This window comes from Gordionus sp. m RMFG-2023, chromosome 2 (genome assembly GCF_954871325.1).
Source record: "Gordionus sp. m RMFG-2023 chromosome 2, tfGorSpeb1-WG-v2, whole genome shotgun sequence".
NCBI classification, from domain to species: domain Eukaryota; kingdom Metazoa; phylum Nematomorpha; class Gordioida; order Chordodea; family Parachordodidae; genus Gordionus; species Gordionus sp. m RMFG-2023.
The window spans coordinates 27,742,719-27,766,384 of record NC_088776.1 but is presented as its reverse complement, the minus strand read 5'-3'; the positions used below and the strand labels follow the sequence as shown (position 1 = coordinate 27,766,384).

The following is a 23,666-nucleotide window of genomic DNA, read 5'->3' as shown; positions in this document are numbered from 1 at the left end:
GCTACATGTATGATTCTTCCCAATAGACATTTACCCCTATCATGTTCACTTTAAAAAAAATATTACTCGTAAAATACAAACATTTGAACTTAAGGAATTATTATTCCTTAGGCAAGACACAGAATATACTAAAATTAATTTTTAACTTTTAAGATACACAATTATTTGATTTTTTCTTTTTTTAAAATTGGTATATATATATTTATTTGAATCATTAATTATTTTTTTAGTTTCATTTAGTTGTTTTCCAAGCCAGAACCTGGGCACTTTATCCCCAGAAGACTACAATCTCAATTAATCTCTGTCTTATAGCCACCTCACATATCTTCAGTTTATGTAAGATCCATGTCGATAGTAAATGACACCATTCTTTACATTACAGATACAAATTAACAACTTAAACCAAGGCACTACTATCAGCCAACATACCCCCTCTTAAAACCAGTTGCTAAAATCTCTTATAATAAAAGTTCAGACGGTGTCACTAGTCGAAAGGCAAATCTTTGGTATAATATTATACCTGTATAGATGCGTTTGTAAAATCGAGCACCATCCATTGCGGCTGTCGAATCATCTAAACACAGCAAATATTCACAATTAGAAAACATATTTTTTTTACCTTTCGTTATTACCATCTTAGGGATCGGCGAAGATCCTTTTAAAAACTTAAGGATAAAAACTAACAATAATCGGAGATCCCAAAGATAATTTATACCTTAGACAAAGAATATATTTCAATGTTAAATATTAAATGAAAATCTTAATAATTTTTTTTTTAAAAAGCAACTTTTGAAAATACAAATGCATAAATAATATTCGAATACGTCTTATTATATTACATATTGTTTACTGTAAAATAAAATATTTACCATAACTCAGATTTAATTATAATTTATAATTACACTTATTTATATAATATAGGAAATTTAATTATATAAAACAATTATATAATTCAACAAAGATTTTGTTTAAACCACCCCATATCAAACAATTGAGTCCTACATCTCAATATTGCTTATTACAGCGTGAGTAAATTCTTTGGTGCGAGCATATCCACCCATATCTCTAGTTCGAATCTTATCATTATAAATTAATATTTATTAATAATTATGTATTTGAAAGTCAAAAATGTACCTTTCCATCTTTTATGACTTTAAACAAGGCATCTTTTATCATTTTCTGATATTTAGGCAATTGCAAATATCCCAACATGTTAGATGCCGACCATAACATTGCTGTTGGATTTGCTATATGTTTTCCAACTGCTTCCGCAAATGGATGCCTAGCCCCCTTTATTTTATAAATGAATTGATAAATAATTATAGTATGCTTTAATAGCTTTTAAAAAGGTTTATTAGCTATAAATGGACCAATTCATTAATGATTTTTAAGCTTAGTTATTTAAAACTAAATAACCATCAAAAATTATTTATCAGAGTGCCTGAATCGTCAGCAACTCTTTTAATTAATGTCAGCTCAGTAAAAATAATATTAAAAATTCTGTATAGAAGTTCTCCTAAATTAAAATAGCTAAACAACTAACAGTAAATTAAAATACTGTCAATAACTGTGATATTCACTTAAACATTATTAAAATGAATTATTATTATATTTAATGATAAACAAATATAAAATAATAAAATCTCAAAATGAATCTTTTCAATATTTATATAAAATGGTCAAAAAAAGGTAACTGTTTCAAAGAGTGCGCAATGATTTGAATGACTCTGGCCTGGTACGACTCCAGCCCCTCCAACTAATCCAGCAGCTAAATTGTCAACAATATTTCCATAAAGATTTGGCATAACCATAACATCGAATTGCCATGGATTCCACACTAATTGCATGCAACAATTATCGACTATTGTATCTGTAAACTTTATACTAGGATATAATTCTGCTATTTCTCTGCAACAATTTAAGAACAAACCGTCTCCTATTATAGTTTATGTTTAATAACATATATTGGTTAACGCTAATCCACAATGCTTTAATTCAATTAATTTTGAAATATTACATTAATTTCTAAAATTGATTCTTTAATAATAAAGAGGCTCTTTGATTTAATTTAATAAGCTTTTGTCTAAATGTTTACAAGCAGGCTTGTCAAAAATGTATTCGATCCAAAATTTAAGAAAACAAATTATAATAATATATTTAAAAATTGACTAAAAATAAATTTCGATTGTTCGTATTTTCCCTAAAACTAAATGAAAACAATATTTATAAATTGTATATACAATCAAAACGAGAAGAAATAGTAAGGCGCCTCTAAATCTGGCAAGAGTACATTTTCGGTAGACAATAAGTGAACCCTATCCTCAAATGTATGCAATATATCCATATAAATAATAATTTGAAAGGAAAATAAGTAAAAGTTAATTTTTTTAAAAAATGACTATAATTCAAAATTTTTAGAAAAAAGCATCTCTACATGAAAAAAAAACTTAGAATTAAATTAATGTAGAAAAAACCTGGCTACGCCATACCAAAGACTATTAAAAAAAGACAGGCCCTGATCACGGACCGTTGAAAAGAAAAGATCTTTTTTTAAATTTCGAAAAAAAATTCCTATGCTTAAGCGGGTTCATAATTTTATTTTGAAATATCATAAATATAGATGATAAAATAATTATTACTGATGATATAATTTTAATTTTAAATAATAAATGCTGATATCCTTTCAAAAGGGTGCTAGAAATTGAAACAAAAGAATTTAATGGGGAGGGCATATCTATTCCGTTTGTGTAAAAGTTCATAGACTAGAAAGATGTATCTTTTTGAACAATATTCTCTGATTTAGAAAAAATATTTATTCACAATTAAATGTGTATTTGTTTTTTTTTATTTAATTAGGAAAATGTCAATGGAAACACTTCTAGAAAAGAAATAACAAATAAAACATAAATAATAATAATTTATAAATGCTAAACGCTTTTACGGTCAACATATTAAATAAATAAAAATATTTATAAAACTAGTTTAAATCGAGATCCAGAACTGATAAATGAACCAGTCAAGGTTAAGGAATATAATAGATTGATCCAGTTTTGGTCCAAGATTGTAAGGACCGATACAATTTTAACTAAAATTATATCTTGTTGATTCATAAGTATCCGATTATGCATTGCAAAGGATGACTAGCTATAAGACCAAGTGGGCTTTTTTCCCACGAGGCCCTGAGAAAATGTCGATTTTTGAGATATCATAAAAATAAAATTAAAAAGGAGGCCGATCAAAAAAATATATATTATTTATATGTTAAAAGTTATTTTTATTAAATTTCTTTTTCTTTGACTCAGGGATCAATCTATAAATAAGGCGATTAAATGTAAATCTCAATTATATATAGCCATTTTGTAACTTTCTCAATTTATGTGTTGTAGCCACTTTGGGAATGAATATTTCTTCTGGTAGGAATATTTCTCACCTTCTATATTTATTGTGGATCTATGATTGGAAATGCACATGAAAAACAATATCGTCCTGGTCAATTGATTCATTCCGAGAGATAAAGAAAAGTCAATTGCGAATTAATCTAATCGCCAAGATCGTTGCGACAACTGGATGTACTGATTCATACATAGTCGGTCTATAATTGGAGTGCTTCGCTTGCAAAATTGTAATACTCAAATATAGACATTAATCTAACATGACTGAAAATTAATATTTTTAAATCTAGTTTTTATTTTTTACCTCCTAACACTGCTTACCCGCTTAGATATGGGAGTTTAAGGAGGGAAAAATGGTACATTTTTGACAAAACGCACCTCATTTATTTTCAAAATCTCGAGAAATAATTATGTTAGAGCAATCATTTAAATTTTAAAATATAGCTTAATAATCTTTAATATGACATAGATAAATATGATAGAAATCTAGTTAATATAAGATAGGATGCATAAAACCGGAAATAGCCATAGAAAAAGGTAATATTGTGAAATAACATAGCGTTGAATATAAATAAAAAGAGAAAATGGCGGGTGCTAAAAAAAATATTTCAATATGTGGTTGTGATATAAAGTTGATAAAACAAACTATAAATAAGGTTCAAGGGATGACATACTATAAAAACCTAGAAAATTTAATGCCAATTATAATTGTGTATTAGGAGAAGAGATTGTTTGAATTCAAGGAAAGTTCCTTTGTATTTTTTAAAAAGAAGAAAAGATTTGGGAAATAAAGAAAAAGTGGGTGTATTTGGCAAAGAAATGGAGTGAATCGGGAATTATTAGCTATAAAAATTAAAAATATATCTCAAAAATCTGGGCTGGGCCTGAAAATGACATCTCTGCAGGTCTCTGATGTAAATTAATGTTACTTCCTTTTTTTCGTAAAAATTTTAAATTTTAATAAACTTATGTTAAAATTTACTTTTTCCGTTAAAGTTAATAATTTTATTTTGATATTTAGGTCATAGCCTTAAAATAATAAATTGATTAATTCAAGATTGAATGTTTTTTATTAAAAAAGAGGTGAAAAGAAAAGATCTTGATTTATGATGTGAAATTTTCAAATTAACAATTTTTTGACGTTTTTATAAGTATGTTTGTTGTCATTAAATAATCAAAATTTTGCTGAATCTAAAAAAGAAAAAAGGGAGAATGTAATAGTTAACTAAGTGGGAAGAAATTTATAATATAGAAATGAGAGTGAAATATCTTTGTAAAAATTGGTTGTAATTAGGGTTGTTAGATTCTTTCAAACAGAAAGTGGGAGAATTTATACAAAGATTATTTTAATTTTTCACACAATATATTGTGAAAATTGGTACATAAAATAAATCTTATTTATATTTTTAAGATTTAATACCAATAGTTATATTGTTAACTTTTGTTTTAAAATCGAGGTCTGGACAAGCAATGATATACTTCGGTCTCCAAATAATTATTGGGAATGTTTTATATTTCCATTATTAGAGGAATCAGTTAATAAAAATAATAAAATATTTCCCTTCAACTATAGACTGAAGTGTGTCTCTTCAAGCCTATGATACTCAAAACTATTTTTGAAGCTTTCATGCTTCTTATTTTATGTTTTTGGCCATTTTTGAAACAGGAAAGAGGGAAATAAGTTTGCAGTGAAATCTGTAGAAAAATAACTAAGCGATTTTATCATAAGATAGATGAATGTCGCTTCAGAAAATGAATTTAGAGTATTATCATCATATAAATTATTTTAAAGTTTGGTTTGATATGGTTTGACTCTTTATTTTTTAAATTGTATATATATTTTATAGAATGTTTTTTAACCATCACGGACTCCTACATGGCTGATATTAAATTTTGTTGTAAATTATACAAATTGGGTTTGAACTATTTTGTTTATCTTCTCTAATCCATGAACATAGTTGCCAGGTCAAAAATTGAGAATAATATTCTTATTAGTTTTAAAGTTTTAATTTCTACTTCTTTATAGTGGAGTTACTTTATTTATATAAAATAAATATTTGATCTAATAAAAGAGATAAATTTTATAAAATAATATCTTTATAATTACAAAAATATATTAATTCTATAAATAAACAAAGGATCTTTATTTGGTAACTGTTTCTCAAAATTATTATTTATAAATTAAAAACGTAAAATGGTGAAAATTTTAAAATAGCTTGAGCTATTTGCGAGATTTTCAATTGCGGTAGGGATCTCTGCGTGTTGACTAAAAAATTGCGGGGGGGAGGGGCGTTTCCAGCAGATAAGGAGGGAATGGCAGCCCTGTATGAAGAGTAAAATTCTAAATATTTGCGTATGCGTTTAAATTATTTTTGGTTCCTTAAATTCACTATTTTATATAAAATTTTAATTAATGGAATAAAGAAATATTAAACTAGGAAAATTTTATTTTATCAAAAATCATAAAGTGTACAAAACTGTAAATTTTTGCTTTAAATTACTGGTATTATTTTATATAGATTGGATTTTAATATATAAAATACTATTTCATTCTTATATGATTCATTTTCAGAATTAAAAGAAGTAATAAGAATGTGATTTATCATTATATTCCGTTTATATTATAAGATCTTAAATATTTTGTCCCTTCTTTTTAAAATGAAAAGGAGAATAAAATAACAATAAACAAGATGCCCTTGTGTAAAATTGAATTAAAATATAAATGGCAGTGCAAGTTTCTGGATAGACTAATTATTTCAAGCATTATATATTTTAAAATTTTATAATGAAATTTCGAGAAAGCCTACATTTATTTAATAAAAAAATAGAGAGAAAACGTAAAAAATCGGAGAAAGCTTAAATTAATAGAAGGAGTATGTATCTTTGCGTAAATAAGAGTTAAAGAGAGAAGTCTGGCAACCTTGATTATAATATTTTTTTAAAAAAGAGGAAAAAATAAATGTCAATATGTAGCAGAGAGTGTTGAAAGATAACTTGAAATCAGATGTGCTGTATAAATGCATTGTGTTATCGGATAGTGATTATTACTTGCGTAAAGTGTGGGAGGTATATAAATTTTTAGTTTAGATTGTGAATATTCCTGGTGATAATTAGCGAACCGTTCACTTTTGAGCTAGTGACGAATATTCCTGGTGAGTATTGGTGAATCATTAACTTTTGGCCTAGTTAATAAATATTACTGGTGATAAGCCTATATCGTTGAGGGAAGTGTAAATGCTTAACCGTCAGTGAAACTAGCTGGAAACCGATATGATGGATGACTACAGTTCATCAGTAAGTTGCAGGGACTATGGCTTGGATAAAATAATCAAATTGTTTGGACTGATGGGCAAAATCCGCAATAACTTAAACTTTATACTTAGTTACCCGCTTTTAAAAATCGGCTCAAATGGAGCGATTTTACATCACTACTATTATGCTATTAAATATATTATTTTGGAGAAAACCAGTTTATTTATTATTCATGTAAAATATATATTTTTTAAAATTATTTTGTTTAATATTTATTATATTTATAAATACTCTCCTAATTTTATATATCACGTGTAGATGCGTGATTCCTTTATCCCAAAAAACTATAAAAAGTAAAATTTTATAATTATAGTTGTTGTGGAATTTAAATTATTTATAAAAGTTTAATTTGTTTTAAGTTAAGTGCATAGTTATTATAAAATGTATAAATCTTTTTGTACAAAATGCCTTTTCGCCGTCTTAATGTCCAGTATTTTATTAAATTAGTAATTTTACCAGAAGAAATTCTAGACATTATTAAGGAATTACTTAGGAAAATTTTAAAATCATGATTGGAATGAGGATTTTTTAAATTATTAAAAATTTATTATTTATTCATTATTTTTTGAGGTCTATATAAGTGAACTCTTAAGAATATAACTTTTTTTTAAATCGACAAAAGGGCAAAATAAGTTGAATGCGCAATTTTTAAAATAAAATGATTTTCAGGTCATAATGATTTATTTCTTATTTAAAATGTAATAGCTGCAATAATTACCCCTCGTTTAATACAAGATTTTATCTGAAATATAAGAAATAACCATGTAAGGGAGACCGGGGATGGTTGGGACACTTTTCGTTCAAACCTTAATAATTTTAATATTAATAGACTAATCTGAATAATTAAAACATCTTCTGAATCCCAGAAGTATAGGCTATTTGAAATAATTAATATATATTTTATGAAGATTATATTTTTTTAGAAATATGAATTTAAAAAAAAATTTTTTTGTCCCAACTATGACAGACTCTGTGTTCGTTGGGACACACATATGTGATAGTTGGGACACTCGTGAAATAGAGGTCTAAATAAATTTAAAATCAGTAATCCAGTAAGACTAGAGACTATGACACATATGATTTTATTGATAATATTGTAATTCATAATCAACTATATAAAAAAAATTTTAGCAAAATTTAGGAAATTTATTTTGGGGAAAAAAAAATTGTAAAGAAAAAAATGTAAAAAATTTTTTTTTTAATCATAAACAGCAAAAATTTTTCATTATTCACAATACTAAATTAATAATAAAATAATGTTTATAAAATGAGCTAAAATGGCGTGTCCCAACTATACTATGACCAACTATGACCGAGCCCACTAACTTTATAAATATCATCTAAAATCATATTAATTCATGTTTATTGATTCTGAAAGTTTGCCAAATTGGAAAATAGGGTTTAGGCTTTCCTAAAATCTATTTATTATGATTTTTGAAGCTTTATTTATAAATATAAACGATAAAGTTTGCAAATATTTTTTATTACTTTTGGTATGCCAAAACACATTTTCTTCTATAAAAATTAAAATACTAAATATTTTTCAAATCTTTTTTAGCCAATCATGTATGACTAAATTATCTATGTTAGGCTCAAATTTCCAGTCTTATAAAATAATAAACGTTCCCCTGTACTCAATGTACCCCGGTCTCCCCTATAATATTAATAAGCCATTAAAGAGAGCTTCTGAAGGTCCACAAAATAGGGAGTTTAACCTTTTTGTTGTGTATTAAATAAAATATCCAAAATTTTTTTAAATCGAATTATTTGTATTTATGTTACGAATAATACTTCGAAATTAAAGAATTAAATACGAATATCTCTAGATTAGATTTTCTGAACATTATTTACATATTTATCATAAAAAATAAATTCAACGCACTTTAAATTTCATTCCTTATAAGATGCATAAAATACTAGAATTCATCTTGAATAATTATTTTATTTTGGACTACTTAAAATAAATTTTAGTGTACTATATATGTAAAATTGAGTCAAATATAAATAATCTTATTTTTATTTTATTTATTTAATATCATGTACTCGATAAGGATGGTGTAAAGTTTATTCTAGATATGGTAATCAGTTCGACCCTTAATACAATCTTATTCAATAAAGATATATAATGTAGGTATGGTTGACTGTGATATTTAATCGAATATTAGGAAATAAAATTCGAAGTAAAAAATGGTGGTCAATATTTTTAAATTTGATTCGGAAAACTTTTGAATATTACTCCATTTCTGTAAAACGTAATAAAAAATATTCTTCAAATGCCATCCAATAATGGGAGATGACAACGATTACAACTTGTTTCTATTCTAATAATTCATACCCAACCTTTTCCACCCATATTTAATCAATAAAAGAAAAAATTAAATACAAGATATAGTGGATTTGAAAAGTGACAAACAAATAAAATATTTAAGAGTTATTTAGAGACTCAATGTGGGAAAACATCAGTGTTGTTAAACGCTACTTTTAAAAGTAGCGCGCTATCGCTACCGCTATCGTTTTGAAATGAGTAGCGCCTACTACTTTTTACGCTACTTTGATTTTTTTTTTAAATATTTTTTTTTACGTAACTTTATTTCCACAAATAAAATATTGATATAAAAACATGACTATAATTTGTTACATATATATATATTTATTTATTATTGCACTTTAATAATAATAACATTTCGGTACTGTCATCCCCAAGTCTAGAGCGACGATTAGAAAGTATAAGCTTTGCCATACTAAATAATCGTTCAGCACTAGCACTTGAGGGCAACGCAGTATTAAATTTAATAAACAAACTATTTATATGAAAAAAATCATCAAAAATATTTAAATTAGTATTTTTAGATTTAAAAAAAGCATTTAGAGGTTAATTAAAAATACTTCAGTATATTCTTTAATAAAGGTATGCTACTCCACATTAAAATACTGTATTTCCATTTGATCCAATATATAATTCATTTCCATTTTTTTCTCATCTAGAAACAATGCTAAAAATTTCATAGCATTGTAAACACTATTCCATCTTGTAGTGTTTGGTGTCAATAAATAACGTCCTAATTTTTTTTTTGAAAATATCAGACGTCTTTGATGACTTATTTTGTTTATTCCAAAGAGCTTGGCATTTAGAAAATGTAGATCTTGATACTCTTTTAAAATCCTCTTTAATAATGCTTCTTCAGCATCCACTGTCGCAACTAAATTTAGGTAGGTTGTGGCAGGAAGAACGATGATGGCTAGGTAACGTAGAAGACTTTATTGAAGATCCTAAATATTATAAATTTTATTTTATATTGGTGAAAAATTAAATATAAAATAATTTAAAACCAAGGATGTCATGAACATCAATTATCTCAAACTCCATTTCATCATCCTCTTCTTGTTCTCCATCTTCAATATTTTTTTCAGGAATATTACTAGTATTGTTATTATTATTATCCTCCCCAAATATTCCATATTATTTATATCATATTATAAAAAAATTATAATAAATTTAAAACCTGAAGGCCTTTAGGAAATTAGACCCATTATCCGTAATCAACTTACAAACCTTGTTTTGAATTTTGTAAGACCTATGGATTTCTGCAATAATATTGGCTAGAATGTCATAAGTCTGACAGCCAATTATTCTCTTTAGAGCTTACAGATTTTCGTTTAAGATTTTTAGGATCAATTCAATGTGCAGAGCTCTAAAAATATGACATATTATAAATCAGAAAATAAACATTTTTACCTTTTATTGTGAGTCCAGCAATCTGCCATTGTACAGACGTAGGAGACATCTGATAGATTTAATATCAAAGATTCTTTCATTTCCTTAAAGCTCTCCAAAATTCTTGCCATCAATGTCTGCCGGCAAAATATCTTGGTCCGTGGAGAAAAAGTGTTTGTCATCTTTATAAAAGAATCATTATCCACCAAGGATAATGGTTAAACTGTATCTATTATAAAGTTTATAATGACTTTGTCAGCCAATTTTTGGGATACACCAGGTGTTGATGAATCCAAATTGGTTAATTTTGTTTGTATTAAATTTGATTTGGAAGTGGGTTTATCTTCTTCCATTACCCCAAAACTTTTGAGATATTTTTCAATCTCTTAATAATTTGAAGTGTGCACAGTCTAAAATTATAAAATACTTAGAATAAAAATTATGTAGGATATAAGTACATAAAAATGATTGAAATAACTATTTTAAAATGTTTTAAATAATTTAGATAAAATTTATGAATATATAAAAAAAATAATTGGTTTTTGATTTTAATTTATTTTAAAAATTAAAGATTAGCCTACACATTGATATTAAATTTGTTTAATATATTACCTTTAAATGTTTTTCCAAACTAAAGCTGCTCGTATGATTTGAAGAGATAAATTTGCAGCACATCTTGCACCGAAACCGATATCCAGTTATAATTTTTTCTTCAAGGTTAAAGTATTTCTTGAATTTTGGGAAAGGATCATCTATATTTTGCTCATTTTCCAAAGAAATTTCAATATCTTCAACAATCTCACACATAACAAGATTTATAATGCTTAATATAAAATGTTAAATGAAATATAAAATAAGATAAAAGCAAGGACATACCAATAACGGAATTTCAAAAATATATAATTTAATGAATGCGCGAAATATAAATTAAATACAGATTGCTATTTAACAACTGTTTATATCTAATATATAAAAATAATGTATATTTTTAAATATAAATATAAATTTCAAAATTAAATTAAATAAAAGGATTATAAATTTAGATTTTATAAAAAATATATTTTAATAATTTTTAGATGTATTTATTATGTAAAACTAAATTAGTAGCGAGCTACCGCTATCGCTATTTTTTTAAAAAAGTAGCGCGCTATAGCTACCGCTACTGAAAAAAGTAGCGCGCTATAGCTACCGCTGTAGCGCGCTATTTTAACAACACTGGAAAATATTAATGCGGGAAGATATGCCTACCATTATATATTTTTTTGTATGTAGTTATACAATACCTAATTTCATAATATTGGCTTTATGCACAGCTGTGACTTTTTTACGTCCATATTTGACAGCGAAATCAAAAGCGAATTTAGCTATTCTTTTGGATTTAGCTCTCGTTATAATTTTCATACTTTCAACGACTCCTGAAATACTCTAAATAACATTTATATGTTTTAATAATGATCAATTAAATCTAACATTAATTTTAAAATTTGTTAACAAATTATTAATGTAAAAACTTCGTGTTCTAAAGCACTATATTCACCCTCAGTTTGTTCACGAATAATTATAAAATCTAGATCGTCGTGCCTAGTCTTTAAACCAGGAATACTGGATATCCAAACTACGTTAGCGAACAAATCTAAAGATTTTCTATATGAAAATATTTATTCATTATTGCAATAATATCAACATTTTATAAATTCCACCTCATTCGCATATTAAGTGTTTGCATATCGTCTAAATACATTCCTTGAGCTGACCTTATATTACCTTTAAGAGCTACGCCATTTCGTGATATGGATTCGATAACATCGTCAAACGACACACTCATTGAAGGGTTGATTTCACTAAAAAATGAAATATAATAAGAATGCAATTTCAAATCTTTATAGAGAAAAATAAATATTTGACAGATTTTTGTGATGAGCAAAATTTTTATACTTGCGTATTATTCTGGATAAAATATTTAGGAGCCGTTATTAAAAATCAAGCACTACCTTTGAAAATAAATTGAATAGAATTGTTAGCCCTTCTTAATATACATAGGGAGTTGACACCAATCACTAATGATGTCATTAAAAATTTGCTCAATCCCAAAAAAAAAATTTCATTTCTCATTACACAATATTTTTTTCATGAATAGAGGAGACTGAGGTTAGTCGAATCAATTTTTACATAATTGGCTATAGCTCCTGGATTTTTTTAGATAATATAAAAAATAATATAGGATTTGATACCTAAAACTATATTTTATAAAGGTACCTTATAAAAAATTTTAAGAATATAATCATTTTTTAATTTCATTTTTTGTAAAAGTGAAAATTTTGTCCAACAACCCCCAATAGCGGGGTTAAGCAAACCACTTCAAGAGGTTTCCTAAACTTTTGGGTTTTTTTAGGCCATTGGAATGTATTTTTATTTATTAATAATGATACGTATATATTGTTCAAAATATCATAATACATAAATTGAAGCTAATTATATTTAAAATTGAAACTTAATTTTGGTTAATTTAATAAACATTTTGAACATATAAAAATAAGGATCTTAAGGAGAGATTATGATTTCTTAGCATAAATCCTAAATACCCAATCATAAACAGCCATGAAATTGCCTTTTCAAGATTTTGAAATTTTTTTCATTATTAAATGCCATAATTGACGTGTATGGTTTTAGAAAGCCTCGCTAGCTCTAAATTGACAAATCATGATTGAAATTATATCTAAATTTAATAAATACTCATAAAACTTTCCCAAATTATAAAAGAGTGTTTAAACCTTGCTATAAACTTAAAATTACACATAAATGATTATATATTTTAATAAAAATTAAAATTCTGTCATGTAAAAATATTTTAAAAAATTTCAAAAGATTTTTTGTCTATAGATGTATGTATAATAAAAACTATATTAGGATAAAATTTTAACCTTCTGGTGTATTTAATTTTAAAATGAGAATAAGTGGTTTGCTAAGCCCCGGGCTAACCTCAGTCTCTATTGTAGGTAGTGTTGTTAAACGGCTCGATTTGAGCTGATTTTTACTCGAGACTTGGCTAAGAGATATCTAAATCTTTGTGCCAACTATGAGAGAAATCTTCAGGCTTGTATAATATTTTCCTGAATAAAATATTAAGTTAGCAGTTTTAAATCGGCTAAATCGAGCCGTTTAATATGCAATAATTCTTAAAATTATTTTTGTGCATATCTATATTTGACCGGAAAAGAAAATTTTTTTTAATTTATATATCAAATCTTAAATGCATAAAAAAATTACATTTTTTCCAAAAGTAGTTCTGTTTCGAGACATTTTATTTTAAGCTATAATCTAAATATATTTTAAAACCTCAAAATTTAAAAATTTTCGTAAATTTAGAAATTTAAAATTCCTAACAAATTATTTTTATACTATCCATTGAATTTAAATACTTTTTATTTTGATTAATTTGATTGTCCATTTCTTATTATAATTTGTATAATTAAATCAATGTTACTTACTCATTTTTTCATAAAAATTTCAAACTTATAAACTTTAAGCCAAAATTTATTAAATTTCTATAATTTTAAAAAATTAATAAATTTTCGTAAATTCAAAAATTGATTTAAACCATTATTTTATTTTACATTAAAAGTAGCTTATTTATCTTTTGCCGCTAAATTAATAAATTTAATTTATACTATTTTTGATATTTAGATTACAGACTTTAGTTATTCATACGATACGCCGATATACATTTAATATTTATCATTAATTTATATTTGATATTAGAAGTTGTCAATATTTTATAGTCACGTCCTAATAAATTTATGAAACTTAAGATATTCTTAAATAACTCCCAGAATAATTCTAAAATTTTAATTATCCCCCCCCCCATAGCGAATTCCTGCGTGCGCGCCTGCATCTAAATGATATTTCGAATGTTTTATTTCAAATTAATGGGCCTCTTTACGGACTTCTTTTACACTAATAATAATAATGAGATGACAATTAATTATACAAGGTAATTTATTTATATAATAATATTAACAATTAAGGTATTTAGACAATGTAAATTAATCCACTAATTTGCTCATCCCTAAATCTATTACATATATTTTCACTGCCTTTTTATCACTCTATCTGAAATGGAATAATTTGTTTTCTTAGTCGTTCTGGATAATGAAACGTACATTCGTTTTCTATTGTAGATAGATTCGGAGTATCGATTTCTGTTTTTTCGGTTATTGTAATTTCGCAAGTTCTTTAGCTATTATTGAGGTTCGGGTAGGAATAATTTCATCGCTTTGATATGATTCTATTGATGATATGTTTTGCATTGGCATGATTTCATCGTTTTGATTATAGTCTATTGACAGTATGTTTTGCGGTTTCCGTCTACTTCTTCAATCAAATGTATTTTTTCTCCAATTTGTTTTACCTAAAAATGTCATTGGCCGTGTTCTTTTAACAATGAGACCTGGTAATTATCTTTTTTTTTAAATTTTTTGCGTATATTTTCTCACTTATATTCTAAACACCTAGTAATTGAGGTATGTATGGATGAAGATAAATAGGTTTTGGTAATTGTAGTAGACCTATTGGTTGAAATTTAAACATAATTGACCTTAGAAATTGTTTAATCGTGTTGCGGAGTATTACGATAATTAAAAAGAAAATCTTGTATACTATCATACTCATGTTTTTATAAAAAAAAATTATTAATTTTTGATTAATAATTGTTTGCAAAAATTATAGAATTATCGATTTTGGAATTCGTAGAGGTATCCAAAAATAATAAAAAGCATTAATTTTCTTATTTCCGTAAAATTATATACAGAAAAATTTTGTTATTTCTAGCCACTTAATAAAACTATCTATTATCACTAAATATATCTTTCCATTTATAGGTGCTGCAAAATTTAAATGAATTCTCCCTTCATTTTCCAATCGTTTTACCACTGAGGTTATGTATTTGATATAATTCTAACTTATAATTCGATATCTTCAATATTAGGCCACCAAATATTATCTTAGACAAACGATTTTGTTTTAGTCATTCCTTAGTGACCCATAGGTGAGGATAAAATATTCACTTTTTTAAGAATTATGGTTATTAATCCCCATAATATACATCCTGCCTCTATTGTATTCATTTCTCGATGAAAAAATGGTTTAATATTTTTATCTATTACTTTCGGCCAACCATCTGTTATGTGGTAAAAAATTTGCTATATTGGGTCCTTTCTTGTTTGTTTTTATATATAACTAAAGCCAAGACAAATTGTGGGGAATTCGCTACTATTAAATTAATATCTAGTTCCTCCAAAATTTTCTGTCGATTGGAAAACTAGAAAGTATATCCACATTGCTAAGATTTTTAGTACTTCGAAGTTGTAATTCCTAATCGGCATTTGCTAGTTGTAAGGGTCATCTTAGTAATCGTGGTGACGTCTATGTAGGCTAAGTAACGGTTTATGATCAATTATTATTTAACAATAAGATATTGTTTAAATTAATTAATCCAAATATTATTGCCAAGGCCTCACGCTCTATCTGACTAATTTCGTTCGGTTACATTTAATATGCGAGAAGCGAATCCAATAGTTTTTTATATTATTAATCATACGGGACAGAACTGATCCTATTCCATGTTAAGATGCGTCAGTAGCTAGAATTATCGGTATTTCATAATTATAATAGGTCAGCGTGATATTAAATTTTTTAAAATTTATTTGTTTCAATATCTGTCCATTTCCTTATTTTTTCTTAACAGTGAATATAACGGTGTGGCAAAGGTGGAAAAATTGTTCATAAATTTTTAATATAATTAATGATACCAATAAAATATTGTAATTTTAATGTTCTTTGGTAATAATACGTCTAAGATTGCATTGACATTCTAATTCGTTGAAGTGTTGAGCACTGTTATAAGTATTTTTATGGATCTCGATTAATTTTTCATTAATTATTATATCGTCTAAATATACCGCCACGGGTAGTCCTTTTAATAATAAATTCTGGATTAGCATGTCGGTCAATTAACCGGTCAAAAATATTAATGGCGAATATATTTTATATAATTTACTAGTAGTATAGGGTTGTCATGTCTCCCCCCTCAATTATTTAGTTTACACGCAGACATCTCTCTCCGCAAAACTACCGCAATTGGAAATCTTCCGTAAAAATCTAACGCAATTTTTTTTTATAGTATAACGTTTTTAATATATAAATAATAATTTTGAGAGACATTAATTGATTATTTTTATATTTTTAAAATAAATTTTAAATATTTATTCGAAAAACATCTCTAGTTTGTAAATTTCTTTCTATCCTATTTTATTTTTATCCAATAATAAACAACATTATTTCATTCATATAAGTCAGTAAGGGGAGTATATCAACATATATTGCAATACAAAAATATTCTCAAAAATAATAAATAACACAGATGCAACTACATTTGCGGAAATCATATACAATTATCATGTATTTCAACATTCACAGAGTTTCACAATTGGGTCGAATCTTTTTCTCATGATATTTAACGACTCCAATATAGTGCAAACCTTACTTGTGGCAGAACAAAAATGAGCAAGGCTATCCACAAGTGTTTTAGTACCTGAATCCTAGAGGTCAATTCTAGGCGATTTGAAAGATGGGCATCCATATGCAATTCTAACAGATGCATCTAATAAGGGAAATATTAAAACATTTCCCTCGATCCTTCGCTATTTCAACAAAAATAAGAACATTTCAATAAAACTGTTAAAAATTTTTCCTCGGATAGTGAAAAATCCAACGATGTAGCTAGCCACATAATGGTAATTATAGCTGATTCAGGGCTATCATTGCATGTCAGCTTTCTGCGCTGAAATTGCCTCTGTAAATTTTGGCAAAAACCAATGTTTCCGAGGCAGCACAATAATGAATCAATATCAATTGGCTGTATATGCCATATACTACATAATTCTTACAAGAAGGCAATGAATGTACTATCTGTGGATGTCGAAATAATTGTGATGAAATGTTTTAACGAATTTAGTTCATCAACTAAAAGAGTTATTGAATTAAAAGAGTGGTGAAGTGGTCTGACTTGGAATGGCGTTAGTTGTTGCGATATATACCTATCAGGTGGTTGTCATTAATACCCTGCCATCGATAGAATTTTAAAATTTTACAAACCCTTAAAAAAATACTTTTAAAGTAAAGATTTTAAAAGCTGTCCTAAAATTTCGAAAAATTTTTTCGAGTATGAAATGGCAGAATCATATTTGGGATTCATTTTACATGTAGGAAATCTACTTTATGCAGTTAATATTCAGTTGCAATCAGAATATTCTTTATTAAAAAAGATACACAAAATCATGCTACAGCTCTGTTCATCTCTACAGTTAAAAATTTAATAAATTTTATGGCGCTATTGCTAAAAATATTATATTAAAATGTTCAAATAATACTCTAATTTAATTAATACATTTTTAAATGAAGCAGATGACAATTTTAGAATATTTACAATCAAAATTTGATTTTAATAACTCTATTTACAAATGTATAAATATTATGACCTTGGAACAGAAACCATCAATTGCTGGTTTTTATAATTTAATAAATATATTAAGATGCCTTATTTGAGGAGATTGTAATTCTCTCTCTTTTTTATGATTAGTCAAAATACTTAAAGTTAAATAGTCTAAAAGCAGAGGAGAAATGGGTAGAATTTTTTCGTAATAACGATAAATCCCCATGCTTGGAAAAAATATGCGAGTATGTCTTCTCCTTACCTCATTCTAATGCCTCATCCGAGCGCATTTTTAGCCTGATGAGGACTGCCTGGAAAAAGGAGAAAAATCCGATTGCCTTAACAACATTAGAGGCCGAGCTATTGGTTAAACAAATATATAATAAGTCATGCTAGGAATTTTATAAATATCTCAATAACGACGGTAAACATTTAGTTTTATTATTTAAATCTCAAATAAAATATAATTAAGTTTATTGCCAATTTTTAACTGTAAATATGAACACATCTGCAGCATAATTTTGTGAATCTTTGTTAAGATTCTTCTGGTTGCAACTAACATTAACAGCACGTAGAAGATTTCCTACATGTGAAATCATTCCTAAATATACCTCTGCCATTCATTATTAAAAAAAAATTTCAAAATGTTAAGACAGCTTTTATAATTTTATTTAAGAAATATTTTTTTAAAGGTTTATAAAATTTTAAGATTCTATCGATGGCGGGTATTAAGAACATATCGCAACCAACATTGTGCTGACTCAATTCTGTAAATACACTCTGTTTTTACCAAATTCACTGAAGCATTATAAGATCAGAAAGTTGTACATGCAATTTATTGATAATCTCGAATCTGCTATATTTACCATTATATGGTTAGCTATGTCTTTGGATTTTTCACTATATGAGGGGAAATTATTTAATAGTTTTATTGAAACGACCTTAATTTTGTTGAAATAGCGGAGGATCAAGGGAAATATTAAAATATTTCCCTTGTTAGATGCATCTGTTAGAATTGCATATGTATGCCCATCTTTCAAATCGTCAAGAATTGACCTCTTGGATTTAGGCCCTAAAACATTAATGATAGCCTTGCTCATTTTTTGTTCTACAAAGTATAGTTTTCATTTATATTAGAGTCGTTAAATATTATGGGAAAAAGATTCTACCAACATTGTGATGATAAGTATCTCTGTGAATGTTGTACTACAAGATAAGTGATTAAAATTTCTGCAACTGTAGTTGCATCTGTATTATTCCTTATTTTTGGAGTACCTTATTATATTTAAACGTGATAATTAAGTGCCTATCCCTATAATGTTATACACACACACGGTAGATTTCCAATTGCGGTCGTTTTGTGGGACATTCGCATAAAATATATTTTTAATTGTAAAATTAAAATCGTTTTTTTTTTATAAAATTTTATTTTGTTTACATTCTTTTATATATAAAAAAGATCGTTGGTTATTTTTTATAAATTATATATTTTAATAAATCAGTGTTATTTTATTTTGAAAAATAGTTACCGACTTTGTATTTATGTAAACTAACTATAAAAAATAATAGGCGGATAATTAAGTCAATTCAAAATCCCTTTTTTTTTTAGCAATTTTCATATTTCTACCGCAATTTTCATATTTCTCCAGCATAATACCAAATTTCTCCCGCAATTTGAAAATTATTAATGGCATGTTTATCAATCTAATTAGGTTACAATTTATTTAAAAATTTCATATTAAAATATTAGACTTTCATTTTATAATATAAAAACAAAAGATTTTTTTTATTACTAAAATAAATAAATATAATTTAGCTAAGTCATGGTTATCTTCAGTGGCATAGACAAGGGAGAGGTTTGGGGTTGAAACCCTTCCATAACCTCCGAAAAAAAATTTTTTTTTTTAGAAAATCTTTTTTTTAAAAATTTTTTTTCTTATTGCGAATAATTTTATTTAAAAAACGGTTTCAATTCATAAATAAATTTCTCATAATGAAGGGAATTTCAAGGAATTGTTGAAACTTTTATGTAATAATAATGATAACTATATAAAGCTTTTTGAAAGCTCTTCTAAAAATGCCACCTATCCTACCTTAGTCCAAGTATTCAAAATGAAATAATAGCAATATGCAAATAGTTCATATTGAAAGAAATTTCTTCAAAAGTGAAAGCACATCACCATTTTTTAATATTTTGGCAGATGAGTCGATGTTAGTAACATAGAGCAATTATCCATAGCGGTAAGGTTTATTGATATGGAATCAGGTGATTTCAAAGTGAAGGAACACTTTATTCAATTTATTGACTTACATGACACTAAATCAAAGATGTTAGCCAAAAAATTTTAGCATCCATTAAGGACCTAGATTTAAATTTAAATCTAATGAAGGATATGATAGAGTTCCCTGATTGGTCACGTTAAAGGGGTGCAGTCAAGTATTAGAGAGCTTAAAGCACAGCTCTATATGTTCACTGTAGTTTACATTGCCTAAATTTGATATGAGGCATGCGAAATTCGAGACATCAGGAACAGTTTACGTCAAAATATTTTAATTTAATTGGAATTTATTGGATTTTCTTATGTATTATCGATATCTTTTTATAATTCTGATATATTTTTAAATATAGAAACAATATCGTCGGTTTGTAACTTTTTCACACCACCCAAGAAGAGGCAGCCTTTTAACCGAACGTTTATAATATTGATTCAAATAATCAAAAAAAACTAAAAAGATTTTGCCCAACTATTTATTGAAAGACAACAATCAGTGAAACTTTTCATCGAATTATATGAAGTTATTTTTGCAGCCCTCGAATCCTACATATCAAGCAAAGTAAAGGATTCCACAGATGCTGAAAATATTTTGCAGGCTATTACGAAGTCACATTTTTAATATCAATTCAATGTGTATATTTTTTATTAAATTATACATATGATTTTAGCAAAATGCTACAAAAAATTATTTGGATTTAAGGGAGGATATGAATAGGTCAAAGGGCAAGGTTGAAATATTAACAAATATCAGAGATAATGTGGATGAAAATTTCATGAAATATACGAGAAAGTAAAGGAGATCGCTAATATGTTTGGGATTGAAATTTTTAAACCTAAAGTAGTTTTTAGACAGTCCAATCGCTTAAATATTGATGCATCTACAATTGAGGATTTTTATAAAATAAATATTTTATTCTATATTTTTATTTAAATTAAATGAAAGATTTATAGTCACAATTTTAATTTAAAAAGCTTTTATTTTCTTCTGTCAGTTGAGTCTGAATGGTTGATTACACTTGAAACGCGAGCGGATATTAAGAAAATCTCATTTTATTCTGATGATTTATCAGGATCGCATGATAAATTACTGTGATGTCGTATTTTGGTATAAAAATCTTGATAAAATAAAATAATCTTTGAGGCCAAAAAATGCTTTGAAGGCCCTTTCCATGTTTAATTGCATTTTAGATTCTCTGCCTATTTTTAATAAAACTATTGCATTTGCAATATGAATTATTTATATTTTGATTCATTTGTATTGTTAAATTATATTTTTTTTAAATACCGTACAAGAATTACTTATATTTTTTTAAATATAGTTGTATACAATAAATTTTTAATATAATAGTCTGTATAAAATTTCTACATTTTGAAATTTATTTTATTGTATTTTATCATTAAAATAAATAAGGGATGTTATTTATACCATATTATTTTAACAATAAATAAAATCTATAATGAAATTCTCAAAATTTAATTAAAATTATTATTTTTAACACTCAATAAGATATATTGAGTGATCATAAAAATGGAAGGTTTGGGGGGCAAATTTTTTTCTTCTTTCTACACTGGATAATTACAATTTATTAAACATTGATAAAATTTTTAGAATAATGTTTCCAGCCGCTTATTAACCATAAATTTGGCCAAAATTCTGTTACTAATATTCTTTCATTTATGCTGGCTAGTATAGTGTAGTGTTGTTAAACGGCTCGTTTTGAGCCGATTTTTAAAAACAACTAACTCAATATTTTAGCCAGAAAAATATTGCCTAAGCCTTGAGATTTTGCTAATAAATGTTCAAACCTTTGTTCTTTCTATAAACAAAATCTTCAGTCTTGCTTAATATTATTCAGGATAAAATATTCAGTCAGTCGTTTTTAAAAATCGGCTCAAAAAGAGCCGTTTAACAACATTAATAGTGGACACTAATAAGCACATAATATTAGCAAAATTTAAAAATAGGGTTTAGAAGCGAAGCCCCCCCCCCCCCAATTTTAAACCCCCTTCCCCCCCCCATAGATAAATCCTGGCTACGCCACTGGTTATCTTTTAATAAATTTAGATTTTATTTAATATTTAGCTTAGTATAAATTATATTAACTCTCATTTATTTTACTTCACTTGCTATTAATGTTGTTAAACAGTTTGTTATAAGCATATTTTTAAAAACGGCTAACTCAATATATTCTCTTGAAAAATATTGACTAAGCCTCGAAATTTCGATACTATATGTCTAGACCTTTGCTCTTTCTATGAGCAAAATTTTCAGGCTTGCATATTATTTTTCTGGATACTGATAGCCGTTTTTAAAAAATCGGCAAACGAGCCGTTTAACATCACTACTTGCTATATTTGAATTTATAAATAATTTATTCAATTCTGGTAAAAAGTTACATATTATATATTATATAATACTTAAAATAATTGGTCGATAATTATAAAATAATTAAGATTATTTTACAATAATCAAAATCTTTTATAGTTAAATTTTAATATATTAGGGATTATGGTCAAGGCAAAGTTTCATGTTTTGAAACATTTTCAACAAGTACGTGATGGTAAATCAGTTAAAGTGGTATGCAGGTTTTACAAGATGTCCTATATTATCCACGTTGATAAAGTGGTCGAGCATTTATTAAGCAGCTGTACTATGTGCCCTGTCATAATTAAGGAAAATTTTTTATTCAAATTCCAAAATATCAACGTTGACAAAAAATCACACAAATATTATTTGTAATACTTCTAGCTCTGATGAAGAATTTGGTGAAATTAGTGAGAATAATTATCAAATTGACAATATTTTGCATTATGACTCAGGAGAATATGATTCCATTATTTCTGATCAATCTACAAGCAAGTTAAATGTATATCTCAATCTTGTATAACCGGTTTCATAGATAGAATGAATCATAAAGAAAAAATAGAGCTCGGTCAATTATTTGCAAAACCTGTATATGCGAGCAATTTACCTTTCAAAATCACTGAAAATCCTACATCCAAGAATTTTAAAAAAAAATTAGTTCTATTTACTACCCAGGGTAGGTAGCTGGCTAAATATCTTTTAGATAAAGCGTCAGGGGACATGGAGGCGAGAGTTGCAATATAATAGATAAAGCTCCTCACTTATCATGTGTCAGATGCAGGCGCGTACGCAGCGGAGGAGGGCAGGGGTACAAATCACCCCCCAAGCCAAAAAATGCAGATGCCTGATTATATTTTTCAAAAATATTATTGTTAATAATAATTTATATTTGTTAATATTTATTCCTATCTCATATATATATTTAATTACATTTATTTATCACTTTCATCTACTAAGTTATTTTAACAATTAATTTCGATTTCAAGTTTTCCTTGGGGTAATTTACCCATTATTTCCAAATTTTAGTGGCATATTATTTATCTAAATTTCTAGTCAAATAATAATTATCTCTGAAACTCCTTGTCCAACAGGGAGAAAGAAATTGCAAGCTTGTCCA

General features: G+C 26.5%; 1 protein-coding gene across 1 annotated transcript in view; it reads right to left on the bottom strand.

Annotated features, from left to right (window-relative positions):
• Positions 1 to 844: 844 nt before the first annotated feature.
• The window catches only part of LOC135925587 (isocitrate dehydrogenase [NAD] subunit beta, mitochondrial-like), a 49,359-nt gene continuing 26,537 nt past the window's right edge, over positions 845 to 23,666 (bottom strand). Inside the window, exons 4-9 of the mRNA XM_065460994.1 lie at positions 12,120 to 12,260; positions 11,931 to 12,063; positions 11,703 to 11,844; positions 1,695 to 1,936; positions 1,135 to 1,290; positions 845 to 1,076 (exon numbers count right to left, since the gene is read on the bottom strand). Coding sequence (XP_065317066.1) covers positions 999 to 1,076; positions 1,135 to 1,290; positions 1,695 to 1,936; positions 11,703 to 11,844; positions 11,931 to 12,063; positions 12,120 to 12,260 — 892 coding nt within the window. The 3' untranslated portion in view covers positions 845 to 998. The remainder of the gene's footprint in view (positions 1,077 to 1,134; positions 1,291 to 1,694; positions 1,937 to 11,702; positions 11,845 to 11,930; positions 12,064 to 12,119; positions 12,261 to 23,666) is intronic.